This window comes from Myotis yumanensis, unplaced genomic scaffold, assembly GCF_028538775.1.
Source record: "Myotis yumanensis isolate MYYU_CA2020_CCGP unplaced genomic scaffold, mMyoYum1.0.hap1 SCAF_10, whole genome shotgun sequence".
Taxonomy (NCBI): Eukaryota; Metazoa; Chordata; class Mammalia; order Chiroptera; family Vespertilionidae; genus Myotis; species Myotis yumanensis.
Window position 1 is genome coordinate 24,921,728 of NW_027223761.1, and position 18,436 is coordinate 24,940,163.

General features: G+C 41.2%; 1 protein-coding gene and 1 pseudogene across 1 annotated transcript; both read right to left on the reverse strand.

Moving 5' to 3' along the window:
• Positions 1 to 11,753: 11,753 nt before the first annotated feature.
• FIBIN (fin bud initiation factor homolog) lies at positions 11,754 to 13,780 on the reverse strand. Its single transcript, XM_070428137.1, has one exon. The coding sequence runs from the start codon at positions 13,353 to 13,355 to the stop codon at positions 12,720 to 12,722; it is 636 nt and encodes a 211-aa protein (XP_070284238.1). The 5' UTR covers positions 13,356 to 13,780; the 3' UTR covers positions 11,754 to 12,719.
• A 2,289-nt stretch (positions 13,781 to 16,069) lies between these two features.
• On the reverse strand, positions 16,070 to 16,163 carry LOC139019080 (U6 spliceosomal RNA; annotated as a pseudogene).
• Between the last annotated feature and the right edge of the window lie 2,273 nt (positions 16,164 to 18,436).

The following is an 18,436-nucleotide window of genomic DNA, read 5'->3' on the forward strand; positions in this document are numbered from 1 at the left end:
GGATAGAGCGTCGGCCTGTGGACTCAAGGGTCCTGGGTTCGATTCCGGTCAAAGGCATGTACCCTGGTTGCGGGCACATCCCCAGTGGGGGGCGTGCAGGAGGCAGCTGATCGATCTTCTCATCAATGTTTCTAACTCTCTATCCCTCTCCCTTCTTCTCTGTAAAAAAATCAATAAAATATATTTTTTAAAAAATAAACAAATAAATATATTCCTTTTGTATGAATGCTTCCCCTTGGATTTGTGAACAGATTGTAACTTGTGTTTGAAGACTAAGGAGTCCCTTTCTCCAGGAAGATAGAATCCTGGTCCAGTGAATGTGGCTTCATCTATTGCTTTGATGGATTGCACAGACTTCCCAAGAGTAAAAGTTACTTTGAGAGGGTTGTGGATATGAACAATTGCAGTGAAGCATAAATTAAGGTTATTCTTGAGTTTTTTGTTGTTGTTTTTTTGAATTTTTCATTTTTAATTTAAGAGCTCCTTTTTCTTATGAGCAATGGTCTTTCAGGTTGAAGATTCATACCTATAATTTTTTATTTTAGGACCAGTTTTTCTACCCTGAAATAAGCTGGATTTACAATGAGGACTAGCACGCATCCAACAATGATTATGTTTCCTTCATGTCAAACCACCATATGAAAAAATGAAAGCACCAATCAACCAAATGTTTTGTCTACATTATGCCAAACTATTATTTAGACTAAACCAACACTTCTCATCCCCTTTAATTGTCTTGCCAGAGTGTAAGGGAATCCCTAATCAATGGAAAGACCAGAACTCCAACTATTTGCCTGTTAAAGCCAAGGAGATAAATTTAGTCTGTTGACAGATGCTTTCACTTTTCAATCAGATGTTGGAGCATTATAACCATAATAATATATAAAAATATATGAGTTTGCATCAGAATGCCTCAACTCTTTAGTATCTGTATAATCTTACAGGTTAGACAAAATTTCATAATGTCAATCTTCCTGAAGTTCTATTTTTTTTAATGCATTGAATCCTATAATACACCCATTACCTTTGAGAGGAATCTTAGCCTAATATTCAAGTTCTTCAACCAAATTATCATTTCTCTCTTATCCACCTACTTTATGTTTTTCATTTTCTAGACCAGGGTTTATCAACCTAGGCACTGTTGACATTGTGGGTCAGATAATTCTTTGTTATGAGGCCTGCCCTCTGCACTATAGGATGCTTAAGCACCAAGCTGGATTATCTCATTTAGTGCTCCTCAAAGTCCTATGAAATAATGTCCATTATATTCATTTTACAGAGAAGAACACTAAGGAAGTGTCATTCATTTATCACAGATAACCGAGATAACAAAGGGAGAAGCCATGATTCAGTGCCAGGCAGTTGTGTCCAAGGGTTTTAATACCATTTCAAAGTGTTAAATGATTTAGGAGACATTATCCTTGAGGTGGTTTGCTTTGGTTTCATCTTCCTGTTATTAAAGATGGATCATCTGAGAGAAAAAGCCAATTGAATTCCCAGTTACCCGTGTATTTCTATTCCAAGGCTTTCATTTGCCTTTAATGACTTTGTCAGGCCTTCCTCTTGAGAGTGAGGCCTTCCAGGGCTGAGCTCAGCTCAAACATGAAACTTTCGGGAAAGAGTTAGGAAAGTCTGTTCAGCTGTTTTTGTAAAGGGAGAAAAAAAATAGACATAAAGTGCCTCTTCTCCTCTTCCCTAAAATAACTTAGTGTTTAGACTTTCAAATTAGCATGTTGTCAGACTTTTATGAGAAAGTCTAGAATTGATTACAAAAGACTTGAAGACTCTCCCCTCCTCTTCCTTTGCTGAGCAGAGCTGTGAGCATGAAGCAAACTTTCTTCAGATGGTTGGTGAACTTGTGATGGGAAGGGCTGCACAGAAAGCTGGTCAGCCATGGAAGCTTTTGGTTCTCATTTGGGCCTTTCCTATTCATTCTTCCTTTGACCCTCTCCCCAACAGAGTCTTCTCCAGGATTGCTCATAGATTGATAAGTCTCATTAGTGCTGAGTCTAGCACTCAACCAGGGGTTCATTCATTCATCCATTCAAATATATTTGTTGAATTCCCACACAATGCTAGACGTGGTACTTGAAATTTTATGTACATTATTTTACTCATTTACCTCAACAAGCCTATGAGTGTATGTCATCATCACCAATTTACATAAAAGGAATCCAAGGTATGGTCAGAATATGTTGACTGCCCTTAGACATTAATATTATAAGTGTAGAACTGAAATTTAGCCCACAGATTTTTCTGTTTGCAAAGCCCATTCTTTTAACCACCGCAAATCATTGCTTCCTGGTAGTCAAGTACAGCTGGGAGATCTTGTTTATTGTTTATGTTACAGAATTGGGGATATTGATCATGGCCAAAGAAGCTGTCAGGTCTTCAATTAACTTGAAGTGGACAATGGATACATGGGGACTGTGGTCCCTCAATAGTGGAAGCCACATTATGAGAGATTTCAGTTCAAATTATGGAAGGGTGTGCTAAGAGTTAGAACCCCCCAACAAATGAATTCACTCACTGAGAGTGAAGGGAGAACCCTGTAATTTGAGGAGCATGTGTGGCCTATCACTTGGTGTGGCTGTGATGTTATAGACAAGGTTCAGGCAGGTGTTGAACAGGTGACTAAGATGAGCTTGGCCCTTTAGGTTGCGATTCTTTGACTCCCTGGCCTTAATACCATGAATTAATGACCCAGAATAAATTACTTCACCTATGTAGACCTCAGATTCACCATTTTTGAAGGTATTTCTAGCTCTACTGTTCTCAGACTCTGTAGCTCTCAGATCCAAACTATATTTAGGGATGTAACTTAAAGTATAGTTTTATTACTATTTCAGCCTGAGAGAGGTTAACATAATGTTGATATCTTAGGTTTCATTCTCAGGTTGGCTAGCTTAATCCTGGAAACTCGAGCCTGGAATCAAGGTCTTCTTTTGTTAATTCTCTCTTGTTGTTGTTTTTCTTCCTTCAGTTAAATCCCAAGTTTTCTTTATTTAGCTCCCTGGGTCACTGTTGAATAACTCTCTCCAAAATGTTCCCGAACTCCTGATTTATAGACTTACTGGCCTTTCTAGAATTAGGGTACCTTTAGAGGGTGGGATGGGCCATATCAGGAGAGAGTGGTAGCCAGAGATGGGACTGTGGCAAGGCTGGAGATGGAGATAGCGATAGAGGACTGGCATAGCTATCAGGTGGCATTCCAGAAAGGTAGGCGAACAGTTTACAAGTAACCCTTATGAAGGGTTGTTGCCAGGATTAGTTGTGTTAAATAGATATGACATTCTTATAATAGTGTGCTAACAACATAATAAGTAGTATAAAAATATTGTCAATTGTATTATTATTATCCTATGAGTCTACTACAGTGATTGCACATAATAAGTACGCAATACATGTTGAATGAACAGAAAAATCAATGAATAGCTCCTTTGAAAATTTTTTTTAACAATAATTAAAAGGTAAAGTGGTGGCTGCACGTTTGGGTAATGGTAAGACTTTTACAGAGGAAATGGGAAAACCCTGTAAATGCTGACATCCTGTTAATATTATGTTGTTATTTTAACTGTCGGTCCAGATATTTCACTGCTATTCTTTTTTATGATGAAACTCTTGGAAATTTAGAGGGTCTGTGGAAAATGTGATTATGGGATAAGTATTTATCATTAGCATGGCCTTTGCCAACTTCTAAGCCTGAATGAGTTTTTGTTTGAGCTAAACAGTTAGAAATTGTTTTCTATTTCTGAAGTTTCCCAAGTGACCAAAATGCCTCTAATTAGAAAAGAAATACTGCTTATTCATTCCGTATGTTTATTGCTAAGTATATGCACATATTAGTGTTCACTGGGCCAAATTGTCTGCTTTTCTATTGAAGGGGGTGGAGAGCCAACTCTTTTCTGGGCATGTGTTGTAGGGGTCACCATGCTCTATCCTGAATCCTTGTTTAACCGACCTAAGGCCTCTTGCAGCTCATGTTGAGGCTGCATGGGGAGAAACGCGCAAGCAGAGAATTACCTAACTGTTTCTCACTTTGGGAAGTCTGCCAAGCTCCACACCAATATCTGCAGGTATTCTCATGAGGCCCAACAACATCCAAGCTGAGACTGAGCTGGGATCAGTCCAGTCAACCAGTCCTGGCAAGCTCATGACCAGGAGACCGAGGATTTCCAGGCAGTTAGGGTTGGCAGATCACACAGTGAGAGTCTGGGATTAGATAAAGGGGCTCATGCTGTCATCCTAATGCTTTCCATATTGAGATCACCACAAATGGGTCTGGCCTTCAGTCTTATAGCCCTAAAAACCAGACTTTTCCAGGGTAGTCAGGACCAAATAGTATTTAGTGCTCAATAAATATCAGAAATTAATATTCCTATTCTCTCTCACTTGATAGCCTGGTTGCCAAGTTTTGAAAGCTCTCTCGATGTAGCTACTTAGGTACTGAAATTCCTGCGTTTCTTTCATGTGCATCATCTCCATGCTCAAGGAAATAAAGGGTAAACAACTTTGCTAACTGTTATTTCCTGCTGCAGCATCCATTCTCTTGGCCCAAGTAGGGAGGCATGTTTGCAGTGTAAATACACACATAGGAGTTGCTCTATTATGAATGGGAACAAATGTTTTTTTGGTTTGTGAGGTGCCTGTCTAGAATGGGGAGGTCAACACTAGTTCATAGACATACATAGAATGTCTCAGGCTAATTTTAAACCCATCCATTCATTTCAACCTAAGAACACACAAGGTATCCCTTCTTAAAAGGAGGTCTTTAATGAGAGTGGCACTTATTTTTGCTTGGTATTATAGTAAGTCTTCTCCATACATTGGCTTATCAGATCCTCACAGAATCCCTGTATACTATGCCACAATTCCCGCTGTACAGTGGAGGAAACTGAGACTCTAAGACAGTGGTTCTCAACCTTCCTAATGCCGCGACCCTTTAATATAGTTCCTCATGTTGTGGTGACCCCCAATTTCATTGTTACAAATTGAACATAATTAAAGCATAGTGATTAATCACAAAAACAATACGTAATTATATATGTGTTTTCTGATGGTCTTAGGCGACCCCTGTGAAAGGGTCGTTCGACCCCCAAAGGGGTCGCAAACCACAGGTTGAGAACCGCTGCTCTAAGAGGTTGCACAGTTTGCTTAGGTTCTGCAGCTCATTAATTGCAGAGGCATGATGAGAATCAGAATCCTGCCTCTACTTCCCATGCTCCTAACAGCCAGAGGAGAGAAAGAGAGAGAGAGAAAGAAAGAGAGAGAGAGAGAGAGAGAGAGAGAGAGAGAAGCAGGAAAGAGGAGAATAAGAGCTTGGCTAAGGTTCGAGGGAGGGGACAACCAGGACAGGAGTTAACTGACACTTGAAGGGTAGGAAAAAATATACCTCAGAGCAAAGTGAACCCACTAGGTTTGCTGCTCTTTATAATTTAATCTATAGTAGAATCATGTGGAAAATGTTAGTGGTTGACTCAGTGGAACTGCCAGCAAAGCATACATTTAAAAAGTTGAAGGGAGCACCCGTGTTTGTTTCATCTTGGAATGAGAGCTGGGCAAAGATCAAAGCAAGAGAAGAAGTTCAGGAAACACATTTCTTTGACTGCATGCAGGAGGAAACTTTTCACAACTGGAAAATGCGAGCCATCCCTGCCAGTCCCAGAGCACAGAGGTTTTACCTCATTAATCATAGCTGTCAGGATCCTTTCTGTAAACAGCAGGCTGTTGACATAAAAATATCTTCTGTTTTTCATGGAAACGCAAAACAGGGAGATGGTGAAATGTACAAGTCATCGGTGTAAAATGCTTGTTAGTGTCAAGATAGGATGCTCTTTGACCTTACCGAATACAAGGCAATGCAGACTTCTGAAGTCATTGGAAAGCCTCAAGAGAAAAGGTTGATATTTAGATATAGCTTACCCACTTAAAGCTCCTATGATGCAAAATGAAGAATAAGTAAAGATGCAATGATGATGCTAGAGATCATTAATAAAGGGAAGATGTCTACACCTTAGTGTAGTCACAGTGACTTTTGTGTACTAGTCAATCATGTGTTGCATTCCTGTGGTTTAGTGCAAATCTCTACCTTCACAGGTCTGTTCTTTTCAGCCCATCAAGTAGGGTACACAAGGCTTGGGTTGGTGGGTTAGACGTGGGACTTCCAAGTCAGAGAGCTTAACTGTTGTCCATGTATTGCCTAGTGTGTCAGCAGAGCAGCCAAATGCCATTCATGCATATCCAGGTACCTTGGCAGGGGAGGGCAGAGTGGTTAGGAGTCTGAGGGAGGCACTACTAAGCTCAAATCCAAAGGGGGAGGTAGAGAAGAAATGGAGCCAAGAGTTGGAGAATTGGATCAATGCACAAGGTTGGGAAGAATGACACATTATTCTGGGACAACAGCAATGATGGGACTCATTAATAAGGATCAAGGTCAGTTCCTGTTGTCTTCACCACTAGCTACCACCTTAAACCAAGCCTCTGTCCTCTCTCATCAGCATGACCTACTAGCTACTTAGCCAAGTGGCCTTCCTGCTTCCACTCTTGCTGCCTCACTCCCAGTGTGTATTAATCAGATCACATCACTTCTCTCCATAACTCTCCAGTGCATTGAACTTGGACTATTATTCAAATGAAAATTAGATAATTACTATTTGAATAATATCCAATATATTAATTAATATCCAAATATATGCTCTTCTTAGATCTCCAATACATAGAAATTAGATTAACATTCTAATTTCTCATGATGGCCATCTAGTTCCTACATTACCTGGCCCCAGTTCTCTCTGATTTCAAGCTCTTAAATTCCTTCTCTGATTTACTGTGCAATAGTCACACTAGCTTCCCCCTTTCTTCCTTGCTCCCCTCCATCATCTTAGCAAGCATATAAACTTGTCTCTGCTTGGAAGATTTTTTTTTTTTGCCATTCTTTTACCAAGAACACTCTTTTCTCTAATCTTAAGGTTTTTGGCCTTCTACTCAAGATTTGAGGCTCAGTTCCAATATCTCCTACTTACTCAGAGGGGCCTTCCTTAACCATTTTATCTAAAATAGCACATATCACTGCCTATCATTCTTTTATATATAGTTTAGTTTATTTGTTGTCACTTTTTCCATTGGAGGAGTCCTAATGAATTCATTAAATTTTCACATTCAAATGTAAGATCAAGGAGGGCATGGATTTTTTTTCCTTTTCTGACTGCTGTATCCTGACACACAGTAGGCAGACAAACATGTTTTGTTTGTTTTTGAATAATGAATAAATGCATGACAGGCAGACCTGCAAGGAAAGTGGTGCCTGGACAAGGAATCTTTATATCTGGGTTCAGTCCTGACTAACTTCTCTGGCTGTGAATGTTGGCTTTCATTTCCAGGTAGTGAATACCATGAACTGTCCTGACAGTGCAGTGTCTGTAAACATGTATTATGACCACATGAGCGAATACATGTGAAAGTGCTCGGAAAATACAAAATTGAGCAAGAAGCCAGTTGCCTTTGGGCAAAGAATCAGCCTAATGCATGCAGCTCTAAGACATTTATACTTCACCCAACATAAAATAAAGTGGGAAAAAATAGTTCTTTGAGGGAAATTGGGTTTGAATTTTTCCAATTAAGAAAATGATATAAGGAAAATCTTCATTTCACAGGCTATTTATCATAGATCCTAGAACAGGAAGGGAGTTAAGTACATCTGGTCTTCTGCCTTAGAAAGGAAAAGCATCATTAGTGGTTACAAGGGCCATACAGCAGTCAGACTGCCTGCCTTTGACTCCATTCCTGTCTAGCTGTGAGACTTTGGGTAAATCATTTAACCTCTTTGTGCCTCAGTTTACCTCATTCAAAAAGTTCAGAAAATATGACATCTATTTGAAATATAACCCTGGGAGGTTTATATAAAATAAGGAAAAACACTTTGAGCAGTGCCTGTTTGATAAATATTAGCTATTATTATCTTCATTTTGCAACATAGTGACTGAGTTTTGGAACATTTAAGGAACTTTCTCAAAATTGTACAGCTAATACAGGAAGGGGCAAGCCGTGGAACCCAGAACTGCTGCCTCTTAAAGTGCTGTGGCTAGATTTAACCATTTAAAAAAGATTTAAGCAATTAAGCAAAGTTAAAACCTAACATAGACATTGGCTCCAAAACAATGTGTTACTGTAATAGTTTTTCTAAAGAAAAAATACATACATAGATCTTTATACAAAGTACTGAAAGAATGTACACCAAAATGCCAATAGTTTTTAGTTTGTGTATAGAAGGGGAGTTTGAAAATTCAAACAATTTTCCTTACTTTGTGTTTCACCGTTTGCCATGTTATTAGAATTCAGCAGGTATGGGTTAGATAATCAGAAAATATGTTTAAAAGGCAACGCAACTACAATAATAACATCAGCAATGACACTGCTATATCATGTAAATGTGTCTATATAAATCTTTATATTATTTATAATGCTTTTACATTTTCCAGATAATTCTGGTTTAGACTCTCAGTGAGTTCCCACAAAACCTTGTCCACGGGCCAAAACCCCATGCTGCCACACTCTAATTCTGTGTTTAAGTGTCAGTTTCCACATGTCTACATACTGTTTCTATCCTGGGTACCTCATATGGGGGCACTTTGAAAATGTTTGATGGATGACAGAGCCATTAGGATTCTGACTCATGAAACAGGATTCCTAAGGACCACCCTAATTCCAAAATTACTAAGATAAGTCACAAGATCTCATTCTCTATACTTAGTGAATTGTTATGCATTTCTGTATTTTATTTCTAACCAAGACTTATGTTGTTTTTTTCTTTTACATGAAAACATATATAAACCACATTTAGCATTTGTATTTCATATTCAAGTATTCCGTGTCAAGAAGATTTTTATAATCATCATCTGAAAAATGCCCTAAGGAAATTCGACCATACTACCCTTTTGGTTGATTTCATATCTTTAAGTGATTTTCATGGGCATTTTTGTTATTTGTTAAAATAGTTTATCAACCAAGTTTTAGATTTTTCTCAGAAAGTTTTGAGCCAGTTTCCTTAGTAGAGTTATAAAAGAGAGTTTAAAAGGCATTGAAAAGTATGTGAACCATGGATTAGCCTTTTGGTGCTAATGTTTGTAACGCACCTACACCTGCCGGCTTCTGCTGGCTTCTATGAGCATGGCTGTGGTTGCTGCAGAGGCTAAAGTGGCCTGGTGTTCTTCATCCACTGTAGATAGACATATCTCTATCTTCAAAGTAGAAATGCTTCAAAGTAGGCATGGGGAAGTTTCACATGGTCAGACTGGGAGTGTAAAGATTAGTATTTGTATTAAACAATGAATCATACAGAGAAAGTATCGAGGAATTCTGTAAACAGAGGAGCCACTAGCTTCTGACTGACAGCAGTCAGACATCTAAATTGCAGGAGGAGGTAGGCTGACTGGCCTACAGGGGACAGCGCTTGGAGTGGACAGCTGGCAGCGTCACGGGACCCCTACTCTTTGCATTCTTCTTTTGTTTGATTATCTATCTCACTAGATAATCATTTGTTTAAAATGTGAGAATGTAGTAACGTATATATGACAACACACAGTTTAACCTTGGGGATATTACCTAGAATATCTGGGCCTAAGTTATAAAAATAATGATAATGATAATGGAAGTACTAACAAGTAGCAATTATAGAGGATTCAGTCTGTTAAATACTATTCTAAGCGTTTGGCATGTACCAATTCCTTTTATAAAATGCTCCCCTCACACTGTTTGTTATCAGGACTGAGGGAAATAACTCAGGTAAAGTTCTTAGCATGGGGCCTGATAAAAAATGTGAGTTTCCAAAACGTTAGCTATTTCATTGTTATTTAAAAAAAAATAACAAATGCATCTTTCTCCAAATAAAACTCTAAGAGGCTTTAAAAGTTTTTGGTTAGATGAAGTCCCAAGGCTTTGTCATATCCCAGAATTACCTACAGCCTAACTCAGTGCCTGACAAATATTAAGTCATTGACAAATATGTATAAAAACAACACATATCCCAAATTGTATGGATGTGTTTGTAAGTAGATATCTCAGGAAAGAAAGCAGTATGTAGTTTTCGTCAGATTCTCAAAATATTTCACGGTCTAAGAACTAATGAACCACTACTTTGAACAAAGAATTTGTCACCATGTGAGTATTAAAGTCCTAATAAGAATAACTGGGAAGTAGGGAGGAAAAAAAATCTGTGGTGCTGTCTCCCCGCCATCAGAGGATTTGGAAAAGCCTTGTGATGCTCGCCTCTGGGCTAGCCATACAGGATGGCTCCCTCTCCCCACCTGGAAAGTCCCATTTGGCCTCTGGGGCCATTTACATAAGACTGTGGGATTGCTGGCTGTTCTTAGCTTTGAATGGATGATTCAATGTCAGATCATTTCATTCTGGTTTTGTAGAAATCATAGAATGTTAGTACTGGAAAGAGCCTCATCCCTGATCTATTTCAGGGTTTTTAAATTTGTAGCAGATGTGCCATCCTACCCCACCCTGCACTCATGGAGGATGTCGCTGATGGGGGATAGCACTCTTTACATCTGTGTCTTTTAAATTGTTCTCAACGTAGTACTGAACATAACCATTACCAATTGATTCAAATTAGCATGTGTGAGAAAACCAGTTTTCTATCCATGTCACGTTTCTAATGTCCTTCTATTACAGTTGGGAAAATTGAGGAGATGACATTTAATATGCCCATGGATTAGACTTGAGCACTGTGGGGTGAGTGATATGAAAGCTTTGAAATAGCTTGTGACTCCCAACTAGAATCATCTCAGTACAAATATCATCTCCTTTGCCTCTGCTGTTGTTTTCCTCATCTTTCATAGGATAAAGAATAATGCTTTTAAATGATCATTTGCCTTCTTACTACACACCAGTCTAGAGGCAGCTAAAAACAGGCTTCTGGATGAGGAAATTACAAATGATTAGTTTAAATAGTATTCCATGTGTTTTTTATTTTAAACAATAAAACAATTATCCAAAGCCTCAGGCTTTATGCCACTCCTCTCATCTCTCAGCATCCTTGAAAAGAGCACTATGGGAAAGTCCTATACTCAAATGTAAGACACCTGGAACAGTTACAACTAGCTGAGGATCCATCATTTTCTGAGCCTCAGTTTCCTCTACTTAGTAGGAGGATATTTGACACTTCATAGGAATAGCAAACTGGATTCCTTGTGCATTAAGAGACAAAAATGGCTCACTGTTGAAGAGTGGGTTATGAACATTTATTTATTTCCCTCTGTGTGTATGTGTGAAAAGAAAGCAAATTTAAGTGAGGATGAGAACTGGCCAGGGAAAGACATGAAATAAAGTGCATTTTCATCCTTTTAAAGTATGAATTAAATAACATAGACGTGGCCTCAGAATGACTAAACACCATTGTAGTTCCTATAGCTTTGAATGGAATACTCCCTCTGCATTCTGAGGGCATATAAGGTATGAGCCCTGGCCTAAAGTTTTCCAGTTGATTCTATGGGAAAAACTGGAGAACACTAGAGTTTTTAGGCAGACCAGCAGACAGAGATCAAGTTCTGACATGGCCTAGATTTTTTTTTTCCTTTTGAGGATCATAAGGGTGGCCAGGGAGGGAAGGAGTGCCAGATACGTAGCTATCCCTCTGCCTTTCATACACACTCTAAGTAAACTGGCTTACGTCCCATCCTTCTCTTCCCTTTTGCTTTGGCCCCTCTTGGCAATGTGAAAGTTACAGATAGAAATTAGAAAATAAGCCAGCGTTACACAAGAACATATTTATTGTCTGAATAATAAAACTTGGTTAAGGAGTTATTAGAATTCCCCCTACCTGAAGTACAAGTCTCCAATAAGCAAACAGAAGCAAGACCCCTAAGTGAGAAAGAATATATTGATAACCACACTCATAAGGCATTTGGGGGGGGGGGGGGTGTTCAAGCAAACAAGCTACTTCTTCCTAATGGACCGGAGCACTGATGACACAGACATACAGTGAGAGACACAGCAAATCAACATATCGACGTGAGTGCCCAACCACCACCAACCTTAGACTTCTTAAAGGTGGCCGCTTTGATTTACACACACAGGCACTCGGACATCTCCCTGCAAAGGATGATTTGCATATAGTTTCTAGCCAATACTCTTACCAAAACACAAACAAAAGAAAACAAAAGAAAACAAAAAACACACCTTAAAACAAAACCTTAGAGACAATGGTAATAAATAAGAGAGAAAAATTGAAGAGGAAACAGGCAGCTCCCATCCTGCCGGGAGGCATGCAGAGCAGTGCTTGGGCCTTCTCCCAAACACAGGCAGCACTGACAGCTTCCAGCGCCCAGGAGAGAAGGCTGCGAGGGGGAAGGAGCCAGCACTCTGCCGTCTGGGTATTTGCAGCAAATCTCTACGATGGGGAAACTCAACACTGTGTAATGGGTGTCCTTTTCGAGGTGGCTGGAACAGGTGGCTCTGCAGTTACCCAGCCTCTGAGGAAAGGTGGGAGGCATGGCTTAGCACGGTCTTTGCAGTTGGCGAATCAATGGCAGTCTCATAAATAATGTACAGAAACCAAACCCACTTCTTTCCTTTTCAAACATGACTTCAGATCACTCTCCACGTGCAAATCTGGATAGAAAAACGAACTTTATGGGGAATGCTAGCCCTGTCTTCTGTCCCCCTATCTCCAAGGCAGGGCAGACACGGTCCCCTCTGCTTGCAGGACGCCCCATCACCTACACCTTAAGATAATCGTTTTTCAGCCGGCCTAGCCGGGTCCCGTGGCTCCGGATGGTGAGGGCCAGCAGCTCGTATCGGTCCCGGAGCCCCGCGGAAATGTCCAGCGTTTCCTTCAGCAGGGACTTGGTGTGGACCAGCATCCCCAGGAAGTCCTCGTTGAGCCTGCTCTCCTGCCGGCTGTCCTGCTCCTGGCCCTGCTTAAACTTGCTCTCCAGCTCCGTGAGGGACTTGTCCGAGTTGGAGTAGGCATCCCCGATCTGGTGGGACTCCCGGCGCAGGTACTTGCCGTAGCTCTCTTCCCCGTCCAGGTCGTAGGAGATGCTCTTGCTGATGCCCTCCAGCACCCGCCCCGCGTCCTCCACCTGGCGGCCCAGCACCGTGAATTGCTCCCGCAGGGTGAGGCTCAGCAGCCGGCTGGCCTGGCTGCCCTCCCCCTGGGAGCAGCGCCTGTGGTCACTCACCCTGAAGAGCAGCTGGCACTTCTCGGGGTCATCGTTCTCCTCGTAGTCCCCGTCGGGCACGAAGTAGTGGTGCAGCGTCCCATTGGACATCTCGGGGTAGAGGGGGCCATCGAAGTAGCCCTGACACAGGTGGCAGAAGAGACCCAGCCAGAGCAGCTTCAGGAAGGCCATCTTGTGGCTGCAGGAGGACAGGGGACCCCTGGAGAAGACTTTGCGCCGGGACACGAGGAAGGGGGTCCCCTTGGGAGTCAGGGCCGCCTCCCCGAGACAGCGTCAGCCTCAGGCCCCGCCGGCTTGCTGCTCCCTGGTGCCCCCTCTCCAGCAGGCTTCATGGGGCTGTGGCCCCAGCGCCTGGGTAACAGGGACAGCAGCGCAGGATGCACAGGGCTCTGTGTTCCCGCGCTAAGTGCTGCTGGGCGGCTGCAACTCAGCAGGCTCTTCCCCCTGCGGGTCTCAGGGTTTGGCAGGACTGGCTCTGCTGCTCCGAGCTCTCTCCCAGAGTTTCCCCTGCTGCTGGGAGCTGGAGCCTGGAGCTGGAGAGAAAGGCTGGCTCTGGCCCTCTGGTGCTATTTCAACTCCTGGGCTGGGTGGGAATGCCGAGCTTTTCCTTTGGCTAATGATATCCTGAGGATCTCTCTGCTCTCAAATTACAGCTGGTTTCGTCACTTGGAAGCCAGGGAACAAGTTTGGAAAGAAACCTCTCACCAGGTCTCTGTTATTAAAGGTACAGGGTCTCTTTTTCAAGACTGGAAGGGAGACCCTAAAAAAACAGACTTTGGCTTAAAGGAGAACCTGGGGAGAGGATGACTGGAATTCCCACCCCAGAAAGACTGGTTTGCTATTAATATGTGGGGAGGACGAAGGATGGTTACCCTGGAGAAATGACATTTCACATTTTTCATAAGGGTCAGTTAGAGTGGATTCGATGAGTATGTCTATCATTAAAAAGGTTGTGACGATGAAGGCAGATTTGAAGTATAGAAAGTGGCAGTTTGACTTGAAAATGGTTAGTTAAAATTTATAATAACAATACTTTGGATGAAATAGGAAATAGAAAACTGATGAATTCATGTGTATAAGTATACATAAGAATAAAAGCTGAAATGGAGTTTTACTGGTTTAGTAAGTAAATGGACAACTGAGATAATTGTTTAATTTTATGAAAAACCATCCATGCTAAGCTCCTGCATTGTATCTTTCACTTGACACCTTTATAGCTATTATCTCTTTGAGGATAGTTAAAAGTTTTTGAAGAACAAAGGGCTGGCACTGTTTCCCCATTTTCCAGATGGAGAAACAAAGGGGCATTATGTTAAGCAAATTGATTATAGTCATAAAGCTATATTGTAGTTAAGATTGTAGTTGAGACAGCACTCACTAAGTCACAGGGTCTTTTAACTTAATTCAGGGGGAAAAAAGGTATTTTTTTTTAACCCAGCCATTATAGTTTCTGGTTTATTAATTGATTAGCAAATAACCATCCTTCAGGACATCTCATTTGTTTAACCAATGTTTACTGAGCATCCTATATAATAAAAGGCTAATATGCGAGTTGACCAAAAGGCAGAATGACCGTTTGCTATGACGTGCTCTGACCACCAGGAGGCAGACGCTCAATGCAGAAGCTGCCCCCTGGTGGTCAGTGCACTCCCGAAGGGGAGTGCTGCTCAGCCAGAAGTGGGGCTCATGGCTGGCGGGCGCAGCGGCGGTGGTAGGAGCCTCTCCTGCCTCAGTGGCAGTGCTAAGGATGTCCGACTGACAGCTCCTGGACATCCGTCAGCCGGACATCCCCCAAGGGCTCCCAGACTGTGAGAGGGTGCAGGGTGGGCTGAGGAAACCCCCCTGAATGTACGATTTTTGTGAATCAGGCCTCTAATTTACTATATACTATAATCTATTAAGGTATTGTGATTAGACCAATGAACAGAAGTAGAGACAAATCCTTGCCCTCTTGGAGCTTATGTTCTGGGAAATGGAGAAAGGATTAGATTAATACTAATAAGACATATTGTATGTTGGGTAGCAATGGAGTTGCAGAGAAAAGACAAGAAAGGGATGGGAAAGCAAGAGGCAGCATTCCTAACATGGTTATTTCCTCTTTCAACTTAAAATATAACAAACACTCACATGATTTGCCTGTGTTTATAGTTATCTCCCTCTCCAAGTCGTAGGTGGCTGGTATCATTCAGAGTCACAGTCTATACAGCTTTGGGACTGTCACATTTATTGCCATCACTTTCACTGACATGGGGCCAGACTCCTGGATAGACATGAGAAGTCTGCTTAAGTAATTGGATATTTTGTTAATGTGGTGTCACATGCATAGATTTTTGAGATATATTAACTGCATATTTTTTTTTATCCCCATTTTATTTTATTTTATTTATTTTTTAATTTTTTTATTGCTTAAAGTATTACAAAGGGTATTACATATGTGTCCTTTTTTTCCCCGCCCTTGACAATCCCCTGTCCTCCCCTACTCCCCAGTGTCTTATGTCCATTGGTTATGCTTATATGCATGCATACAAGTCCTTCGGTTGATCTCTTACCCACCTCCCTCCTGCCCCCCAACCCTCCCCAGCCTTCCCGCTGCAGTTTGACAATCTGTTTGAGGCAGTTCTGCCTCTGTATATATTATTGTTCAAAAGTTTATAATGGTCTCTATTATCCATGAATGTGTGAGATCATGTGGTATTTTTCCTTCATTGACTGGCTTATTTCACTTAGAATAATGCTCTCCAGTTCCATCCATGCCATTGCAAATCATAAGAGTTCCTTCTTTTTTACAGAAGCATAGTATATTATCCCCATTTTACAGATGAATAAACAGATAGGTTAAATAGCTAGTTTCAGACCCAGGTAATTTGACTCCAGACAGCATATTAAAAAATATGGAATGTTTCATGAATTTGCACAGGGGCCAAACTAATCTTCTCTGTATTGTTCCAATTTTAATAGATGTGCTGCCAAAGTGAGCACTTAACTGCACACTTTAATTGTTATCCACATATTTGGCATCATGAAAACATAGACTCCTTACTGAAAGGCTATGGCTTATTTGAACTGTGCAGGTTTGCCCCACTATCTGAAAGTACAGTGTTCCTATGAAACCTTTTGTTATCCAAAATGGCATAAAGCAATTACCATTAATTTATACAGGAAAAACTGAGGAGCATTCCCACACCCAAATAATAATCAAACCAATCATACCAAATAATACATGACACTTAAAATAACGTCAACATAGAGTAGGAGCAGGAATGATATGCTATACAGCCTATATAAACTAGAAATAATGCATGTATGGTGTAGTTACAAGTGCACTCTGCCCCTCTAACTGGTTTGCTGCAAAACAAACACTGAACACTATTTTCACTTTTTGCTTTTTTTTTAAAGCAAAAATATTCTTCAGATTTTTTTTTTTTTGGTTAGTAAAAGTACCAATGTAGGTAGATCTTTCATAAAAGCGAAGTGGTGCAAGGTGACCTTTGGAAAAGCAGGGCATACCTATAGTCCAGCAGAAAACTATAATCTCCTCTGGGTGAGAAACTGAATTTTTGGACTCAAGAACCACATGGCTTCATTCCTTTTCCCTGGGGCATTCACAGATGATGACAGATGGATTCAAATCGGCTGCTTGGCAAAGGGAAGAGGGATTGACTCCGATTCACTCCACTTCCTACACAATCTCCCCTGGAATTACTAGCCAATTCTATTAAGCACATGTCTAGTAAGCACTTACTACTGTTTGTCCTCCACTACCTACAGGGTGCAGTGTTAACTTAGCTACAGATACAAAAAGGTGCAATAAAAAATGTCGGTCTACAGAGAGCTTGCTCTCTGGTTGGATATATGTGTATTACACACACACACATGGTCAGGATAAGAGTATTTACTTTTTCCTGCATTTTCCTCATGTAAAGATAGGAACCCTCTGTTACGTATCACCATTTTTGGTTCTACTTCCTCAGCTTATATTCATTCTTGGGCATCTCTTTCATGTGTGTTTCCAAGATGGCTATCAGTGTCCTCGGGACTACAAACATCCTGGCTCATGTCTACCAGGAATGACAGTTTAGATCCCTGGTATCTCAAATGCAGGTCCTCCCAATCAGCATTGGTGGTCACAGTTGGCCTGATTTCAATCATTAATCCACAATCTAGATATATTCCCTTTCTGGGAATCAAACCCACAACCTTTTGGTGTATGGGGTGACACTCCAACCAACTGCACCACCCAACAAGGGCTAAACAACTTAATTTTTAATAGTGGCTATGTTAAACAACTGACTTGCAAAATTCCTGAAAACTTAACTGGCTTTCATGAGCAGGTGCTAGTAGGCAACAGCATACCTTTTGCACTAAACACTTCATCTTGTCCACTTTTAAAGGGTATTTATTTGTAGGTTCTTCATATGTGCCCACTTTCTCCTTGGGCTGGTCTACTGGAGTCAGAGTTAAGGTGGGTCTCTGAGGATCAGCCTAAAATAAATGGAGCTTGAGGAGATGTCCAAGTACAGATATCAGAGGACTTTGAAGGATAAGTAGAGGAAGCACCATGGCTGATAGAAACCATAGCTGAGTCTAGGGCTGAAAACTAGAGACAGAGTCAAAGGGTTGGAACTGGGCAAATTTCAGGATAAAGGGGGACCTCAGGAGCCGGGCCAGAGTCGTGTAAATAAGTAGGGGAGCTCCGTCGCCCAATACAGGTGCTCATATGCAGTCCTTGCCATGCAGTATTAGTAGGGTTGCTAGCTCAAGACTTGCTTATCTTTTATCCTTTTCAGTGCACTTTAAAATCGCATTCCTTTGGTCCAGTTACCACTTCAGAGAGGGAAGCAGGACTTCAGGCACCATGAGCCTAAAGACCTGTAAGATTTCTTAAGCTCTGTGATTTTCTCTTGACAAAGGTTTTTGTGATCCCCTGGCTGTTTCTGATTATGGTAATAATAGAAGTTTTCTAGAAAAGGGGCTTGCATGCACTAGGTATAAGGAGGGTTGGAGAAATGGGGTCCCACTATACAGTCTAGAAACCAAAAGGGGCCTCAGAGAAGTGGAAGCCCTACTCCCAACATCTACCTAAAACTGTCAGACTGAATCTCTGGACCATGCCAAAGGAGAAAAAAGAACAAAGAGAATTAGCCTGGACCAGATTAGAGATCTCGGTGGGAGAAGAGAGGAAAAGAAGAGAAGGGGGAAGATGAGAAGAAGGACAGTATTTAGCACTTTGGGGGTTATTTTAATAAAATAAC

Excerpts from the sequence above, each read along its gene's own strand:
- FIBIN (XM_070428137.1), bottom strand. The coding sequence starts at position 13,355 with ATGGCCTTCCTGAAGCTGCTCTGGCTGGGTCTCTTCTGCCACCTGTGT.